The sequence below is a fragment of the Ciconia boyciana genome, chromosome 6 (assembly GCF_034638445.1).
Source record: "Ciconia boyciana chromosome 6, ASM3463844v1, whole genome shotgun sequence".
Lineage (NCBI taxonomy): Eukaryota > Metazoa > Chordata > Aves > Ciconiiformes > Ciconiidae > Ciconia > Ciconia boyciana.
The window spans coordinates 40682720-40702311 of record NC_132939.1 but is presented as its reverse complement, the minus strand read 5'-3'; the positions used below and the strand labels follow the sequence as shown (position 1 = coordinate 40702311).

The following is a 19592-nucleotide window of genomic DNA, read 5'->3' as shown; positions in this document are numbered from 1 at the left end:
ACATGAGCTTTGCCAGAGGAGGAGGAGTGGAAACCACTCAGTCATGAGTTGGTGATATCTTAAGGAGCTGAACAGCTGAAACCCAAGCAAAGGGGTGGGTCAGTTGTTTTGCACCTTTTCAGTTGCATTGTCATACCAGGTTCCTCAGTGTGATTTCCTGAAGCTGGAAGCCGAGCTTTCATCAACCTGCGTCTGCTTTCGATCCTTGTCCTGTCCTACTGCAGGAGCTTCCTGTGAAGAGTAATTGCTAAGACATGTTTTCTATATTGATATGCTGTAATACCAGCTGCTAAACACTGCAGCGAGAGTGAGTAAAAGGTCAGCCATGCAGTACCTGTTCTAGTATTATAGAATTGGGAATGGTTTCCTCCCCCCGTTGTGCATTAACATTAACATTGCAGAAATTGCTGGATTTAGACTCATCTGCTAACAGTTCAGGGTTTTTCGCTAGACAACACTGTGCTCAGAAGACTTTCTTTCTCTCTAAATGCAAAGGACAGCAAATGAAATCTGTAATATGTCATGGCCTGACTGATGATTACATTATTACAAATTAAAGCCTTCAGTCAGATGTCGCAAGTTATACAATAAATGAAATACACTTCCTCCATAAACCATAAACATCAGTGTCCTCTTACAGATGAGCCTTACCTAAATGCAGCAATAAATTTCTGCAATGTTAAAATTCCTGTGTCATGGAGGGGAGGAAAGTATTCCCAGTTCTGGAGAAGAGAAAGAACTATATAAACAGTCTGTAATGTTTCAGGAAGTATTCAAATTAATGCAGGCAGTTTTTTATTGAAAAATATTCAGATATAGTTTCAAATTATTATAGGTTTTGGCAGTAGTGCATCACAAATTAGCTGACGATAGGTTATCTCTCCTTTTTAATAAAAAAAAAAAATCTACCTAAATACAGGGCCATAGGAATTTTTTTCATGATAATGAATAATTTGGATATGCCTTGAAAATTTATTTTGAAGGGAGGAGAAACCTCTCTGAAAACAAGAGAGATTGGATTTGAGCACTACAGTGGAGGATATTGAGCACTTGAGCAGTGGCAATGACAAAAGAAATGCAATATATGTTCAGATGCTCATGTTGAACTGGTTGAAGTGTTTTGTTTTTAGCCTACGTTACAAGTATCTAAACAGAAGATACGTTCTAAAGTTCTGTAAATTCAAGGTATATTATGGCAATTATTTTTGAATGGCATGTCTGAAATAGGCAGTAGAACATAGTGTTACTGCTACAGCTCTGCTGCTGAAACCTCTGTGCGCTGTGGGTAAACATCCCCTGAGGCACTGATATCTGATGTCAAAAGCTATACTGATCCACTGCATTCATTTTTTTTATTGTACATGTCGATACTGGTCAGGGTAGAGAAAGCTGAACTGTCAGTCCTAGTACTATGGGGTTATACAATCAGTTCACGTCCTAATACTATGCATTTTCCAATTTTCATTGTAGTTTGCTTAATTACAAGGTCTTTTATAAAGGCTGGACAACCTGTGATTAATTTTTTTTTCTTATTGTACTTATGGTCTTGGCAGTTTAAGGAATAATAAATATGAGCATCTTCTGGTTCAGAGCTTATATTACAGGTTCTTGAAAGATACGAAAATTTATGTAGAAAAGTTTGTAGTTGAGAGGAGTTGCTTATTGTAGCTAAGCACTTTAGCCCGTTTTAGGGAAGAAAATTGTACCTGCGGATGTCATACAATATTACTGAAACAGTCTGTGGTAGAGCTAGAGGTTTCTGGCGAAACGTAAGAAATTTAATCAGCTCAGAATGCAGCACCTGCTGTGCTTTTATCTTCATAATGAACATTATTACTTGCATTTGGCATTGGTGCATTATGCAGTAGGGTTTTAATGGAGTGTAAGAATCGCATAACTTGCTGAACAAATGTTGTGTGTCAGTCTGCTGACTGGTCCAGAGGAGATAAGCAAGGCTATTGCAGTCAGCCAGATGAATCGTCATTCAGTGCCAATATAGATTCTGGTGTTTTGGAAGTGAAAGGTCAGACATTATTATGAGAGTGGAAGCAAAAAGGTATGTTGAGTTACACATTCAGTCAACTGCACATTAAAAGAGGAAAAGGGAACTTTTCGTATGAACGTTAGTAGCCCTCATAAATACAGTTTTATTTTTAGCTCTTATATTGTTTTCTTCCTTTTATTTTATGTATTTTTAAAATATTATCTGTTTTAACACTTTGTTTCAGTTGACTACATGGGATTCTGGTAGTGTTTGTACAGGAGATATGGGGACACTTCAGAAACGTATTAAAACCACAAATTTGTATGTTGAACCCAGTTGGTTTATTAGGCTGCACCCCTGGGCATTCACTGAACAGTATCACTAATGCCATTCTGTCAGTAACATATTGCTTGCCATGTTGCTGTTTTCTTAGCTGTGCATTTTCTATTTAATTTCTTGTTCAAAACGTTAGAAAAGTTCATCTGGTCTCCTGATGCACAAAAGAGGAAAGTCCTTTACTAGTGCTGTGGAAGTCTCCACTAATGCGTTCATTGAATCTGATATTTACTTAGTTAAATTGCTTTTCAGACTGAAAAAGGGTCCGAATCTTTGGAGAAAGGATTTTATCAAGTTTTATTTGTAGGAAGGGTTCCTTTTGATTAGAATACTCTCAAAAATGAGTAGGCAGCCCAAACCAGGAAGCAAGGTACAGAACTTGCAGTCAAAGTTAGAATCAAAGATGGCTGTAAATGAGTAGTTAGTCATTCATAAACACTGAAAGGAAGAGAAACTAGAAGTTGCATCTTTGTAGGTGTCTCTCTCTAAAATGCAGTCTTACTGTTTGCTCAAGAAAAGGAAGTAAATTTATGTAAGGTGAGCTTCAGCTGAAAAGTGTTCTTCAATCTTGAGGTGATTAAGTAGTATTTGCTACAAGCTTCAACTGAACCTATGAAAAGGTAACTTTCATGTTCCACTCATGAAATAAAGGATGCAAATGCAAATCACCAAAATAACATAATGTAAAATTCACAATAGATTTGAACAGAATGGAATACGCTTGCTCTGATAAACTTGCTTCTTTAAGCGTAACTCCTAGTTTTTGAAGCTGTTTGGTACTCTTTTGACTAGCCTTTAAAAATTATTTATTTCAACTGCCATTTGTTAACACCAATAAAGAGATACTAATGATCGAGTGGTACAGTCCTTCATACCCTTTCTTTCTGGAGAAGTTAAATAGTTAAGAAGTTTTTACATTAAGTTATTACATGAGATCTGGATTGTAGATGAGTTAACCTCTTTCTAAATGAAGGATGTGTTGAAGTTATTATTTCAAGCTGTCTGTAGATACAAGCACCACCATGTCATCTGTGTATTTGTGGCCTTTTTCGGATGAACTGTATTTGCTGTTTTTCCCTGAAATGGAAGCACAGACTCTATAGAACAAGCTGACAAATGAGAGTTACTGTGGCTCTGTACTTCTATACTCTCTTTTTGAGTTCTGTTTTTTGAGGACTTCAAGGAAACAATTACTTTAGATGCCTTCAGACTTAAGTTCTTGCCAGCATAGTTTATGTCCTATGCTATACCTTGTTAATGAAAGTGTATTAAAAACTGCTGCGTAAATTTGCCAAGTCTTTTCATCTTATATAGAGCAAAAAACAATTTTATATTTACAGTTTTAATATGAGTTTGCTTATAAAAGTTCTATCTGTTTTTATTGGGGCAAAATTACATTGGGATGTAAGAGATTTTTGCCCGCTGCTGGAAGGCAGATGATGAAACGTTAGCATCTTGTGCAAATTAGTGGAATGTACTTCATCTGCTTGCTGTGAGCAGTTGTGCTCAACTTGGCAGGATTCTTGAAGCAAGAAAGTCAAATAGCAGCTATTTTACATTCCCTTGCTGAGCTTATAAGGGCAGGAATTGATCCACTGCTTTTGTTAAGAAGCTGTTTCTGTTTTAATATCACATAGATGGTACACCACCTGATCATTAGATAAGGACATTTTATTTGGATTCAGTACAGTTTATACTGTCTTGTATATGATAAAATATATTGAACTGAATAAAAGCTGTGGATAACTATACAATTATAGTAAATGCCATATATCAACATATAACTGGATTGTAATGTTAGTTCGACTGCCAGCTCCTTGAGATAAACATTATGATAAAATATATAAAATATATAAAAATATATAAAATGTCATTTTATAGTACTTATAGTTGGTCACAGTTTGCGGTTTTGCTTCATTGTGATTGAAAAGCATCCTTCTCTTGGTGTCTTCATGGCTATGTTAATGCGCTCTTTTTCTGGTGTCTTTGAAAATACAACTCTCTCTTCTCTATCCTAAGATTATATCTTTTACAATTATTCTTCCTCTGTGTCCTTTTAATTGTCTCTAGCTGTCATCTTTTTTTCTTATTTATGTAAAGGTAAGGCTCATTACAGATTAGGTTAAAGTGGATTAATTTTGTATCCCTCACTGTTCATTAGCCTACATCGTTCTTGGACCGTGAATTTCAGATAGATGACTTTGCATTTGAAGTTCTCAGGACTAAAAGGTTCTTTCCTTCTTTGCTTATGTTTTGCCTCATTGCCTTTTCTTCAGCTCGTAAGTGTTATAATTGTTACCTTCTGGATACAGACTTCAAGATTCGCATTTTTTCTGCATTAGCAGAATCTTTCTGAACTCCCCCTGCCATCTTGCCTTACCATTCTTTTCTTTCTGCTGCAGGAGGGAGTAGGTGAAAATAGGATGAAAAAAATAGACATCCTATCAACATCACTTCCTTATATTCTCTGGCTGCATCATCAACAGTACACACTGAGTAAAATGATACGCGACAGGCAAATGTTAGTAGGGAAGCAGTTAATGTGCCAACTTTGCTTCTAGTGCTCTTACAGAAATACAGGCCATGCTAGTTACTCTTCCTTGGGTCTTTCGATATGTTTTTAGTATTTAATTATTACTTCAGCAGCAGAAAATCTGAAATAATTGCAAGATTTTGTGAATGTGGATTGCAAGAAAGCAAGCAGCGTATTTCTTCATAGGAACAAAATTACCTTTACGTTTTAAAGTAAGCTTTTTGAACTCTAATAATTTCTCACTCATGTCAAGATTTTAGATGTCATTTTTAAAGCTTGATTAGTTGGTAATCATAAACAATGTTATTTTGTATTTATAAAAAAATTAAACTGAATGTTGGAAAAAATGCTATTGGTAGGGAAGATGAATTTTCCTTGAGAGAAGCTGCACAAATCCTTCTGTCATGACAGGGCCTGTGTATGAGAGGTCACTGTTCCTCTGCAAGCTAATAGATCAGACATCCTACTTTGTACACCTTTAATTGTCCAAATTTCGGAGAGAATACATTTTCACTTTATTTGTGTGCTGTTTAACGAAAATATCAAATTTTCTGTTCAGTTGAGATAGCATACTTGGTTTTCCAGAAGTTGTACAAACACTTTCTTTTCCCAAGGCTCAGAAAGAAACTATGTTTTCATGAAAGAAGAGGATAGATGCTCAAATGGGTAAATAACTATTTACGACTTAGGAAACAAAAGGTAGAAATACATGCTGTTTTCACAGTGGAAGCAGGTCACTAGCAGAGATTCTTAGGTCTGTGCTGTTAAATACATTCATATATGATCTGGAAAGCATGACTAGTAAAGTGTCAGTGTCACCCCAGATGAAATTCAGTATAGATCAATATAAAGTGTCAGGGGACATTTCTTGATTTTTATCTATGTAACAAGGGGCTCGGTGTTAGCTGATACTATCAAAAATTGAGAAGTTCAAGCTATAATATAAAAATGTCATCTTAGTGCTCAGTACCAGTCAAGAAAAGCAAGTACAAGTCTTGGAATTCTTAGGAAAGGAAGAGACAAAACAGAAAACACTTGTAATGTCACTGCCCTTGTGTCATCTGTCCTTGTGACCTCCTCTCTGCTTCAGAGAATGCTTTTGCTGCAAAGCATGGGCATCTGAGGTGGTGGTCTGGGGAAATACCACCAGATGCTGATGCTGGTTTGGGAACTCCTCTTTGAAAGGCAGGATCCCAGGCTTAGTAGATTTTGGTCTGATCTAGTAATTCTTGTGCTTTTGTATTCTTATCACAAGATTTCACTGAAAAGAAACATTTTTCAAGTTATGTCAGTTTAACAGGGATAACCCCAATGCCTGCAAATCTTCTGTGTTGTTATGGTTAAGGTAGAATAAGCAGTTACATGATTTTTAATTATCATACATCAATAAGTTGTATAGCCAGCTTTCCAAGAAAGGTGGGCTTGAAGGTGATTACATTTCATTACAGTTACATTCATTGCAGTTAATGCATTTAAAAAAATGCTTATCAGCTTCTAAAGTAGATCTAATTAATTCTTGATGTTCATTTTCTGTTATATAGTAAGTATATATGTTAAAACCTCTGAACTTAAAAAACCCCTTATTTTCCTTAAAATATCTTATTCTCACTTGGGTGAGGCAATTTTTTTTCCCTTTCTTATTCATTTTTACTCAGTTTTCTTAGTATGATACACATCCCATTCACCCTTCTTTAAAAGGTTTTAGATACTATCATTTTGACTCAGTCTAACACAATCCACTTAGTAACAGTAGCTCAACAGATTATTCAAGTATTGTACTTCAGCAGCCTCCACTTCATCTGATCCTTTCTCAAAAGACTTGAGGTGATGAATGAAACTTGGAGTCTGTAGTACATTGTCCTATCTTTTAATGGATATTTTTATGCTCATTTGGACTTTTAATTTGATGGTATCATCTGATTAGCGTTCTGAATCAATATTAAATGCTTATAATTTAAAAGACATTGATGGAGAAAACAAAAGTGCATGTTAATACAAAACATATTTCCATCAAAGGATGAATCAGCTCTGTTTACTGTTTTACAAATTTATTTAATCTATTTAGTTTTTCCTTACTCTATGGAGTAAGTAAAGAAACTTGGACATGACTATAAATTATTTCACAGGATGTGTAATAGCACTTGAGCTTTTCTTAAAGGTAGAGCGGCAAAGTCCTATAGATCAATGGTCTTCAAATTTTTTTGTTGTGCACCCCATCACTAAAAATTTTTGAGCATACAATCCCAATATATGTATATTTATTTATTTATAACTTACATGTGTTGCTGAAGTTCTAATATTTTCTTCCTGCACCCTAATAGATTGTCTTGTGCACACCCATGTCTGTATGCTCCCTACTTTGGAGACCACTGCTATAGGTTCACTTGAAGTTGTATATTAGAAAAAAAATTGTTCACCTCTAAAAAATGTAAATCCTCTTTTTTGAGTATGTGAGTAAGAAAACTTCAATTAAATTTTCTTTCTCCTTTTCTCAGTTCTTCATATTCTTTCAGTTGTTGCTGCTACTAACACAGTTTCTAATCATAAAACTGCGAAAATTTGAAGATCTCTCCTTTCCTCACCAGACTCCATTCCCTTCCATCAAATAACTACCTCTCCCACTTCGTTTTCACTAGCTACAACATGTAATGGGGAACAAGCCTTGCCTAGGCTAAGCAGAAAACTCTGTGATTTGTCGTATAGGTTTTTGATACATTTGTTTGACGATTTCTTTGACCAATACATGCTTGACCAAATATTTGTATCAGTGTATTTGTTAATTGATAGTAGTGAGTCTTGAATGGAGAGTAGCTGTAAATGATTCAGAGAGGAGCATAATGAAAAAGAAAAGGTAACCCACTTGGAATAACTTGCCCATCAGACGAATTGTGTTGTTCACCTGTCAACAATGTATTCTACACTGCTTGGATATATGTCAGGAAAAAATCTACTGTTTGGAGAATCTCTCTACTTTTTCAGTCTCTCTGAATTCATGGTCTCAATAACTCATTGCTCCAGTAGGTTTCAAATTAAGTATGTATGTAAAATATGTATGTAAAAAATAGATCTTTCAGTATCACTGTTAAACTCATTGAATTTACTTTCATCGGCTGACTGCTGGCTTTGGTATTTTGAAAGAGCAAATAGCAATACTCAGTCTCATGGTTATTTCCAATAAATGATGTTTGCAACCCTTTGTGGTAAGATACACATCTTCTTTTAGGAAGTGCTTGAGGTTTGTAGCTAAAGCAGGTCTGAGCACAAACAAGCAAACCTCTTTTCCTTGGGGAATATAACAATATGAAACGGAAACTAAGGAGGAAGAGACTCAGGAACTGCCACAGGTTGCAATCAGCTGGTTTTTATATCTGGATGGTAGTGTGACTCAAGCCTGGAGACACTGTCATTCTGACTGAAATCTGTCTCACTCTGGCTCCTAAAGAGGCCCCAAGAATGTTTCTGTTAACCTAGTTAAGGTGTAACTTGTTGCCAAAAAGAAGTTTGGAGAGCTTCTTAGGACATGAAGTCTCCTATCATTCTAGTTTGTTGCTGCAGAATCTTATACTACGGGGGTTATGTTTGTTTCCTGGTTCGGTTTTTTGGCTTCCTCCTCTTCTTGAATCCAGTAAACTCTTACTCATTTCCTCTCCAAATGAAACAATTCCAGTCTTTTAATCTCTCCTTATATGGAAGTCTCTTCCATGCCTCCAGTGGATTTTCTCATCTGTCGGTTCTTCTCTCTTACCATACTTCTTTTTAGTTTGGTCTCTCAGAAACTGAACACAGAATGTCAAGTGAGGAATATTAGTATCGCCATTTCGCAATGTTAATTTCAATCCCATTTATTTATGTGCATGGGTGAAATCCTGAGTAAACCTATTAAGTCAGTAGAACACTTCTGTTATCTTCAGTGGAGCAACGATATATTCTCTAAACGTTTTGCTTATCTTTTTGACCTTCAGATCTACCTGGCGGGGCACTGGAGATGTTTCCATGATGAGTCATTCTTGAACTGTTGTAATCCATTTTAAAAAATTAACCACAGTTCAGAGCAATAATTCATTTATTTCTTCCAGGTTAATGTAATCTTGGGCATTTCATGTGCAAATTGTCCATTTAGCATTGTTAAGTTCCCTTCTCCCTTTTCTAGTCGTCTTCTAGAACGATTAAAGTGGGCATGAGAAAACACAATGGTTATATACAGTCATGCTTCTGTTCCTTGTCTCGCGTGGTCCCATGTCAAAGATCTGAGACCTGAAGAAAGCATTATTAGTCAGGCAGACACTAACGCATGTGCTAGAAGTAGTTGTAAATTTCCAGGATTAGTTGTTTCATCACCTTCCCAGGGCTCGAGGTGAGGCTGACTGGCCTCTAGATCCCAGGATCCTCCTTCTTGAAGGTAGAAGAGACATTTGCTTTCCTCCAGTCTTGGGGAATTTCTCCCAGTTGCCATGATTGTTCAAAGATTGTTGAGAGTGGCCTCACAATGATATCAGCCAGATCCCTCAGCACTTCTGGGTGCATCCCATCAGGGCCCATGGACATCTGATGATACCATGTAAAAAAAATAAAACCCATCTGTGTATATTCTGTATATAATGATATATATTTATGAGTTCTTAGGGTAATTTTAAGGGATATGTAGACTTTTGCAGATCATTCACATTAAAGAGTGTTAAAAATATTTTAATATACACAGAGGTTCCTTAGTGAGTTCAGCATAAGTTCAGATGGAGATCAGTGACGAGTGGTGTCCCTCAGGGGTCCATACTGGGACCAGTGCTGTTCAATATTTTCATCAATGATATTGACAGCGAGATTGAGTACACCCTTAGCAAGTTTGCAGGTGACACCAAGCTAAGTGGTGCAGTTGACATGCCAGAAGGACGGGATGCCATCCAGAGGGACCTGGACAAGCTGGAGAAGTGGGCCTGTGTGAACCTCATGAGGTTCAACAAGGCCAAGTGCAGGGTCCTACACCTGGGTCAGGGCAATCCTCGGTTCCAATACAGGCTGGGGAATGATGTGATTGAGAGCAGCCCTGAAGAAAAGGACTTGGAGGTACTGATGGACGAAAAGCTGGACATGAGCCAACGATGTGTGCTCGCAGCCCAGAAGGCCAACCGTATCCTGGGCTGCATCAAAAGAAGCGAGGCCAGCAGGTCAAGGGAGGTGATTCTGCCCCTCTGCTCTGCTCTGCTCTGGTAAGACCTCACCTGGAGTCCTGTGTCCAGCTCTGGAGCCCTCCGCACAAGAAGGACATGGAGCTGTTGGAGCGAGTCCGGAGGAGGGCCACGAAGATGATCAGAGGGCTGGAGCACCTCTCCTATGAGGACAGGCTGAGAGAGTTGGGGTGGTTCAGCCTGGAGAAGAGAAGGCTGCAGGGAGACCTTATAGCAGCCTTCCAGTACTTAAAGGGGGCCTATAGGAAAGACGGGGACAGACTTTTTAGCAAGGCCTGTTGTGACAGGACAAGGAGCAATGGTTTTAAACTAAGGGAGGGCAGATTTAGACTAGATTTAAGAAAGAAATTTTTTACAGCGAGGGTGGTGAGGCACTGGAACAGGTTGCCCAGAGAGGTAGTGGAGGCCCCATCCCTGGAAACATTGAAGGTCAGGTTGGACGGGGCTCTGAGCAACCTGATCTAGTTAAAGATATCCCTGCTTATTGCAGGGGGGTTGGACTAGACGAGCTGTAAAGGTCCCTTCCAATCCAAAGCATTCTATGATTCTATAAGGTTGTATTTTTAATTCCATTATATCTTTAGCCATCAGCATTTATTCACCATATATACTTCCAGCCATTAGCATTTATTCACCATGTAACAAACCATTTTCTTAACCTTTTACAAAAGAAATATGAAGGAATTAGATAAGTTTTACAAGTGCTACTAATTCTTTTTGAACACCTCTTCTTTTTGAGATGTATAATTCTGACAGTGACCATGTAACCCATCACTTGATTTTTTTGGAAGATTTGGAAAAGAACTGTGAAGAACTTACAAAACAAAGTCAGAGGAAACAAAGATGTGAAAGACTCGTAGTGTTTACTTTAGGATATTAATTTAGATCAGTGTGAGCACAGAAAAGGAGCAAGAGGCTTTATTTTTAATTTGGAGCTGCTCCTTATTGCCAGTAGTCAGAGTTAATTTTGAACACTGCATCAATAGCTCCAGTAAACTCATGAAGTATTTAATTTTGTTTTGCTATGCTAAATTAATACCTCTGCAGTGTAATTTTATGATTAACAGGGCCTGAATCTGTGAGCTAAGGTATTGCTGTTTTTTCCACTTGGGTGAAAAATGGGTAGATTCATAAAGAAAGAATTCTGTTCTGGGATTTCAAATGAATATAAAACCTACTGTGCTGTATAGTTTGTAGGTTTGAAACTGTGGAATCATTCTCAAATGAATAAAGTACATTAAAATTGAACTTTAAAAATTCAGAATGTACAGATGAATCAAGCATGTTGACTCATAAATGTTAATCTTTTATTAAAACTCTCCATAAAAGTCTGAGCTAGCACTGGACAAATGATTGCAAATAGTTTATTATCTCCTACAGTTTATTGCTTAAATCTCACATCACGGGTGAGACAATGTAAACAACAACGCATAGTGAATCTGGTGAATCTGAGTACTGGGGTTTATATAAGAACCAAGGAGATCAGAGCTTTTACCTTACTTGAATGCCTCCCACGCTGGCTCATTTACCTCCTTCCCAGCCTTACATTTACTAGCTCCCCACTGCCCCTCCCTGTAAGGAGATAGCCAGGGAAGGCTGGGCACAAAGTCGTGTTTGTTCCTGCTGTGCCACTGCTTGCAGCTATGAGTCTTGGGCATCATCGACCAAAATGCATGGACATCCCCTGGCCTCCATCTCTCTGATCTCTGGGCTCTTCCCTGACTTCCAGCAGGTTACCTCTAAGCAGGATCTTCACCTTTGTCTTTCCAGCCCCCATTCTTCTTTCTGAGATGACTGCTTCTTTTTGGAGACTGTTCTTTTTCCACCTCCTCTTCTTTCTAGACCCCCAAGCTCACAGTGTTTCCAATCTAAATAGTCCATGTGCAGAAGCACAAAGTGTGATCGGTCTTGTAGTTGGGCGTTCAGTTTCCTGTCTCTCTGTCACTGGAGGATTGAGGGCATGCCACTTTTGCTTAGTCTGGGTGTTATAAAAAATTGCAACTAGCCTGAACCAGTTGCAGTTAGCAAGTCTCAGGCTTCTACTTGGAGTTCAAAATTCAGTTCTGAAAATTTATCTCCTCCTCCATCCCTGCCTCCTACAGCCAATTACCTGCCAACTATTAGCATTCATAATTTAAGCTATTTTTCACCTAAAACACTGGGATAAAGCAATAATAGGTGAGGAAAACAAAATGAAACTTATTGGATTAGAAAGATTTAGAGTGCTGAAGTACTCACATACATATCCAGAAAGCTCATTAGATCCAAATTTTCCATATCCAAGTTTCCTTATTTCAGAGCAGAACAAATAAACAGAGTGGTTACAAATCCGTACATGTCTAGGTTTTAGGAAGTTGCAATTTTTATTATGTATTAGGGTCCCGATAATCTTAGTTTAATTTTTAAATCAGATTTCAAGATGGAGATCAGAGATCAAATCTTTGGCTTGTATGAACTGCCCTAGCTCTGCGGACTTTGATGGGACTCTGAAAACTCAGACTGTCTTTGATTGCCAGGCTGGAATAGCAAAAAGAATTAAATGCTTTGCTTTCTCTTAGCCCAGTGAAATTGTATATACAGTCATTAATTGTTATGGTTTAATCAGTGCTCAAAGTGGAATAGTGTATAATGGTATGTTATATTTATTTTTTAAGTGGTGAATGCCAGCAGTTCTTGTAGGGAAGGACTCGGTTATGAGCGCCTGTGGGAAGTCAAAGGGATACATTACTCTGAAAGGCATTCCAAATGGGAGAGGGTAGCAGGAGAATGGCTGCTTTTCATAGATGCAAGATACTGCTAATCATGTGGTTGATGGTTTCCTATGCTATGAGAGGCGTGGGTGCTAGATGACAGCTCCCATTACATGAAGCACTGTTGCTCATAATAGCAGGATCTCACTTCTGCTAATAGTTCAAAGCCCTTTTGGACTTGGAATTCAAAACAATCAGTAAATCATTTGCCTCTTTCTGAAGGCAGAACCTTACCTCTGTGAGTTGCAATGGCTTCTTGTTCTCATTTCCAGCTGTGCTGAATGATCTGCTCCTGAGCCCAGCACAAGGAGTACTAGCCATTAACAGCCAAGTCATTAACAGACTTGATGAAATAGGCTTGTCAAAACTGTTGTAGTTTCAATGTCTGTGTTTTGGTGATACTGGGAATGCTTAAATAGATGATGACAAGTTATCCCGAGAATTAACAGTGCAACAGTATAATATTAAGAACATAATATTGCAAACTTTTCTGCAGAGTAGTAAGTTTTTCAGGATATGGTTGTAGGCATATTTGGAATCCCTTCTTTTTTTACTGCACAATTTTACATACAGCCAGAAAGTTACCTTCACAGCATCAGTGCTCTGTCAAAGCAAAAGGATAGCCTGACATTACAGAAGCTTTTTTGTTAATAAGAAAGGTCTCTCTTAATTTGAAAAAAATATACATATCTTTCTCTGCATTAGCAGGGCTTTTATTTTTTCGGTCAATAATACAGGAGTATTCTGAAAATTAAAACTTTGATTGTTAGTGGCTGTATGAAAGCCTTTCTAGATGTGTAATTTTAAAAAGTAATGAATTACAAGATGATGGAAGAAGTTTAAAAGAAGAACCTAATTCGTATATGACTGCTTCTGGAATTGCATGCTCTGAAAATTTAAGCTGTGCTAGGTTTAGCCATAGAAAGTCAACTATGCCATACAGGTGACTGAACAAGAAGTATGAATTATCTGTGTTTATACAGATTAAAGATTTGTGTCACTTGCTAGTTAACATAGTTCTTCCAGATCAAGTTCTAATGACATGCTAGTTTCAGTGAATAGTGCTCTGAAATAACATCATTTCATGAGACAGGAAAACAGAACTCTGTCTGCAGAGCCTGATGAGGACATATAAATCTGAAGCCTAGAAAAACACTATTTTTACCTTAAAAATTAAAACCCAAAACACTTCCATGCCTTTCAACAGAGTGGAACATTGCCAAAACAGTTTCAAAAGAAGGAGAAGGAGTGATGTTTTGTATTCTTCTTATTGCTGTATTCTGCAGTACTTGCCAAATTTAACGCTTTCATAAAATAAAATGCATTTTTCCTCCCTGACTTTTATTTTTGAATATTTATCATGTCAGTATAAAATGATATGGCTTTTAAAATATATCTTTATATAAAATGATATGAGAAGTTCCCATTATTCAGCCAGGAGGGTTGAAATGTAGAATAAGAATGGTATTTATCACTGCTTATCTTTACCATTGGTATCTTTTTTTATAATGCTGGAAGCATCCTAGAACTTGCCTCAGTTACCTTTTCAACCAACAGATTGGTGTTCCTCATCTAGTAGTTTGTTGTTAAGTTCCATTTCTTGCTGACCACCTCTATGGGTGGTGCCTAAGAGTATCTTTAAGCTATGGAGTAAGTCCTCTAGTAGTGATTTGTTGGGATGCTGTACACTCCCTTGTATTCCAGCCCCAAAACTCGGTACAAAGGTAGGATCTAACAATCATTCACTGTTCCCTGAAACTGTTTCCTGCCTTTCCATGCTTAGTCTTTGGTTTATGGAGCTTCTAAGCATAATTTTCAGGACCCTTCAGTTCAGGTGGACCCTTCATTACTAGCTCCTGCTTCCTTATCATCACAGAAATTTAGTTCAGGTGTTCTCACAGTTCATGGTAGATGAACAGTTTTCCCAGTCAACTCATCCCTGCTGAGTTTTAACTCCAATACGTACTTACTGTTCTAGCAGATGCAGGAGGGTGAGTTCACCATGAAAATGACAGCCTAACCTGCTGCAGAGGTATTTAAATCCAGCTGTAATTCAGCACAGACAATTTACTTTTCTGTCAAAGAAAAAAATCCTGATGTTAATTCAGTAATCAATTAAACAGGCAAAATTTAAGCTTCCATTGAAAGGCAATTGCTTTGAAAATTTATCATCCCTGTTTTGCAACGTTTACTGTACAAGAAATTTTAAGGACATTTAAATTGAAGGACATTTAAATGAAAAAAACTAAATAGGTAATACTGCATGTGTGTTTATAACTGGTACAACTTCAAGTTCAGTAGTGTAGGAGGTTTCTTTAGATTTGATTTCTGCCTCCCTAAAATTGCTTTAACGTTATTACTGCTAAGTGTGGTATTTATTTAATATCACATATATTTGTAAGATGAACTAAACAAAAGATATAATAAAGACATTTTTAAATTACTTTTTTTTCCTTGGGAGTAGAAACATTTTTTTATTACAAGAGCATAAGCCATGATAACCCATTAATTAATTTGCAGGGAGACCAGAAAGTTCAGTTTCAGCTTTAATGGAAAGGATATCAATTATTACTTCACCATTTGTGAAGGGGGGGGGCACGGGAAGAGACCAGTACAACAAAAATGGAGTTGAGAGAATGACACTCAACAACAAAATACTTTCCATCTGCTTAACAGCTTCAGATGGAACTGAATTCAGGACACAGGAAGAGAGCCAAATCATCAAATCCTTCAGGCAAAACTGCTTGTGGGAGGTTTTATTTTCATATTTAATTTAATTTCAAATTTAATTTGCTTCTGAAATTAATAGATATTGATATTTACTTTTCACAAAAACTAGCATTTTAATATAAAGATATATTAAATAAGTTTTAATCCCTTATCTAAATTATTAAGCTAAATTGAAGTTACTGCTTTTGCTAAGCTTAGTTGTGTTTTTACTGCACTGTTCATACTCTTTGAAAAACCACCCAGTAAATCCATGTAAAACTCCTCTCCAATCTTCCAATTTAGCAAACATCATTTACTCAAAATAGAATTTAAATACATGCATAACTTCAGGTAGGTATTCAAAGAAATAGGCATTAACTTACATACATACTTAAATCCTTTGCTAGATTGAGACTTACACTGTTTTTATTTTACACATCACTCTTGTTTTAATAGTGCTTTGATTATTACTTGTATGCTTTTAGAAACAACCTCAGGAAAGTATTTTTATAAACAAAAAGTTTGCATCTCTAAAATTCATATATATGTTATCAAAATTCATGGCTATCATGTCTGAGGGTCTTATAGTAGGGTCTTTCTTGTCTTCCCCATTGGGGAGAAATGCATGCTCACTGAGTACCTTGTTTTAGTAAGCTTTTTGGTTTTATATTTGTTATGTGCAAATTGAAACTAGAGACACAATAGCAAAGAAGTGTACATTGCAGTTCTGTTGGAAGCTGATGGGGCATGGTGTTCCAGTTTCAGTGCTTATCCTTGAGAAAGCTCCCAGAAAGGTAGCTTTTCCGTGATCATTTTGTTATGCGAAGAAGTGGAGATGTTAATTGCAATATTCTTCATAAAGCTGTAGGTAGATATGCTGTGCAAAATCCAGAATCAGAAGTCCTGAACAGAAGGGCTGAGGCTCTGAATTTAGACTGAAACTCTGAAGGAAACAAGTAGAGAGAGTCGAAGGCTTAGTGATGTGTTTATAGCAGTCTGTGTTGCCGAGGAGGTATGTTGTAGGATGCCGTAAGGCTGGAGTTTCCAAAATGCTGAAGACCATGTCTTCATGAGTATATCACAGTTTCATAGACCAGGCAAGAGGAGACGAAGGTGTGAATTGCCAAGGCCCAAAAAATGGTAGTCCCTAGCAAAACAGATGACAGAAAATATCCCTTGTAAGCTGCTTCCATATAAGACAACAGTGGAGAATCCTATCTCCTAACCTGTAGGCTGACCAGCACAGATGCTAGCATGTATTTTCTATGCAGAGAGGTTTACAGCATGGTTGTCAACTCCTGAAAGTGTTTTCCTTGCTCCTCCTTCTCCAGTCCAACTTTTCTTTAGGTTCAATATGATTTTCATCTATAGTTTGATCTCATCCAGCTGCTGGGCTATCGTAGCTCAGTTAGTATCCATATGTGGTAGGACCACAAAGGTGTCTGTTGCCTGACTGTGGCACCTTTTCCTCCTGGTGGCTGCATGCTGGTGATACAGAGGCCCAGAAAAATGAATCCTATGATGTATCTTCAATATGAAATTAAATAGAGAAGTTAATATGCCTATATTTTGTTCTGTTTATACAAATGAAGAATAAATGTGTATTTTTATATTTTAAATAACATCAAAATATATTTTAAAGTTTGAGTGCTTGATCCTTCCAATGTATTCTTTGCTTCAGTTGGAATTGCAGAAAAACATCTGGCTATATGAACAGAAATAGATGGTTGGCTTTGAGTCCTAGACAAAGTAAAATCACAAGAATTCTGTTCAACTTCTAAAATGCGTTCTGACGAGTTGTGTTTTCTAGTATACCAAGGAAAGCATTACCATTACAGAATGAGCATTGCCTTCACAGTAGTGAACTTGACCACTGTAGTCTGGAAAAAAATAGAAAAATAACATACTTGAACAAGTATCCCTATCTGTCTGGAAGCCCTTGAGACTGAAAAAAATGGCTGGCCTAACATTGTTAAATAAATGCAAAACTATTTTATTTCAGATTCAGGATGTTCTAACACGTTGGACTGTTTTTATGAAGTCCTAATTTTATGAATTAAGTAATGAATTAAGTAAGCTTTTTAACATGGCTTATTATGAAAACTAGGAACAGAATAATTCTGGGAAAAGAAAATGAAATCCTGAATTAAACAAACTGTTAGGTGATTTGGATTGTTTTAATAAAAATTTTAAAAAAGAAGGTTTGATATCATTGGATTCATTGGATCCTACTTTTGTGATGGTATTCCAAATACCTCTGTTAAAAGATCCCTAGACTGGAAATTAGTTGAGACTAGAAACAGGTTTTTCTGTGGACGTTTTTTGAAAAAGTTTTTCCTATGAGTAGAAGTTTTGTGCACAGAAGAAACTGAGCTCAGGGCATAGGTCTTTATTGGTACTCCGCTCTAATTGCTTAAAAACCTTTTCTTGATTGGTATGCAGATTTTTGGCCCTCTTTTCATTAATACACAAGGAACAAGCCAGGGACTAAGGGTATTTGGATCTTTCAGGAATTCATTTGAACTGAACCATTTAAAAATGTTTTTTTTCCTCTCAATTGCAAATCGGGAATGTATTTCTGTTGAGAGACAAAGTATTTCTATTAAGCGGCTACATATGTGGTTCATTCATACTGATATCTGTGAAGAGTAAGCACACACTTAAATCACCTCTTTAAATGGCAGTCAGAATGAGATCAAATGTTTGCATACATGCTTAATATTTAACAACCTTTGACAGATATTATTTTTTCTTTAGACTGTCTGATATATGTTTAACATATTTAATGAGAGAAAAATATATTTAATTAAAGTGTATTTTTAAAAGTATTGTGGTACTGGCTGCCTCTGTATACTAAATAGTTCTTAAAACACTGTCATTTTTTACTTCTATAGTTTATGCTAGTGCCTTTAGCCAGCCCCTGTAACTTTTGCGACTGTTACACTAGTTGCAAGCTCACATCACTTTGAAAGGATTGGTACTTCAGGAAATGTACAGCAGTCTTCCAGACTGCTCTGCAAGGTTTTTGTCTTTGTTGATGATTGGGTGTGTAATTACATGTTTTCTTTTTAAACTCACGTATATTTTCAACCTGAGCAATCAGCTCACTGATACCAACACGCTGCTGAATAAGATATACCAAATGGTCAGCTGAAATGGCCCATTTTTGATACAATTTCCTTTACCTGTCTAAAAAAAAAAAAAAAAAAAATTCTTTACTGATTGTATTCAGTTTGTCTTATGTATGTAGACCTTTACAGTCTGTAAAAGAGTATGTTGAAAAATTTCCAATATTTGATTGAACTCTGCCAATTTCTGATAGCTGTTTGGTATGCTATTATCCTCCTGTGTTTTATTGGAAAAATATTATCAGAGAAATTATTGCTGCAAGTTTGTAAAAGCAACTTTATTCTTTTTCCAGTGGTCATTGTATATGATGTATGATATACCATTGGCTGATGGTATATCATCAATCTTTTTATCTTCAAAATATAGTATAACGACCAATACAAAATTCAAAGTTCATCATCATAGTGACCAAGAGGTGTTTTGCTTTGTTCTGTGATGAAGTGCCACATAAATGAAGCGTATTAGTTATGTTACTAATTTTATTCATTTTTTGAATGATCTTGTTGTTACAGCTTCTGCTACATTTGAAGACTTTCAAATCCGGCCCCATGCTCTTTTTGTTCATTCATATCGAGCGCCAGCCTTCTGTGACCATTGTGGAGAAATGCTGTGGGGGCTGGTGCGTCAGGGACTCAAATGTGAAGGTACGCTGTGATTTTCAGTCTCGGGAAGAGACCTGTCCATTCCACTTATGTGTGTTGGTTAGGCATCAGAAAAAAAATTACAGTAGGTAGAGACAAGTAAGAACTATCAAAATAATTAATTGATTAAGGAACTAATCCTTTTGACTGCTCTGAAGCCTCCTCGATATGGCTCTGTAACCTGAAGTGCAAAAAAATTGGTCTCTATATTTTTTTTTTTTAAGAAAAGGTTTTCTGTCTTACACTTCCCTTGCGAGCCTGAGGCTGTATCTAATTCTATATCACATTAATTCAGATTATTTAACTGAAATTATTGTCAGTCCATAT

At 36.8% G+C, this 19592-nt stretch overlaps 1 protein-coding gene across 2 annotated transcripts in view; it reads left to right on the top strand.

The window, feature by feature from the left end:
* Positions 1 to 19592, top strand: part of PRKD1 (protein kinase D1) — a 152838-nt gene that overhangs the window by 83354 nt on the left and 49892 nt on the right. For both annotated transcript variants that reach the window (XM_072865719.1, XM_072865720.1), the window contains exon 3: positions 19137 to 19268. In XM_072865719.1, coding sequence (XP_072721820.1) covers positions 19137 to 19268 — 132 coding nt within the window. The remainder of the gene's footprint in view (positions 1 to 19136; positions 19269 to 19592) is intronic.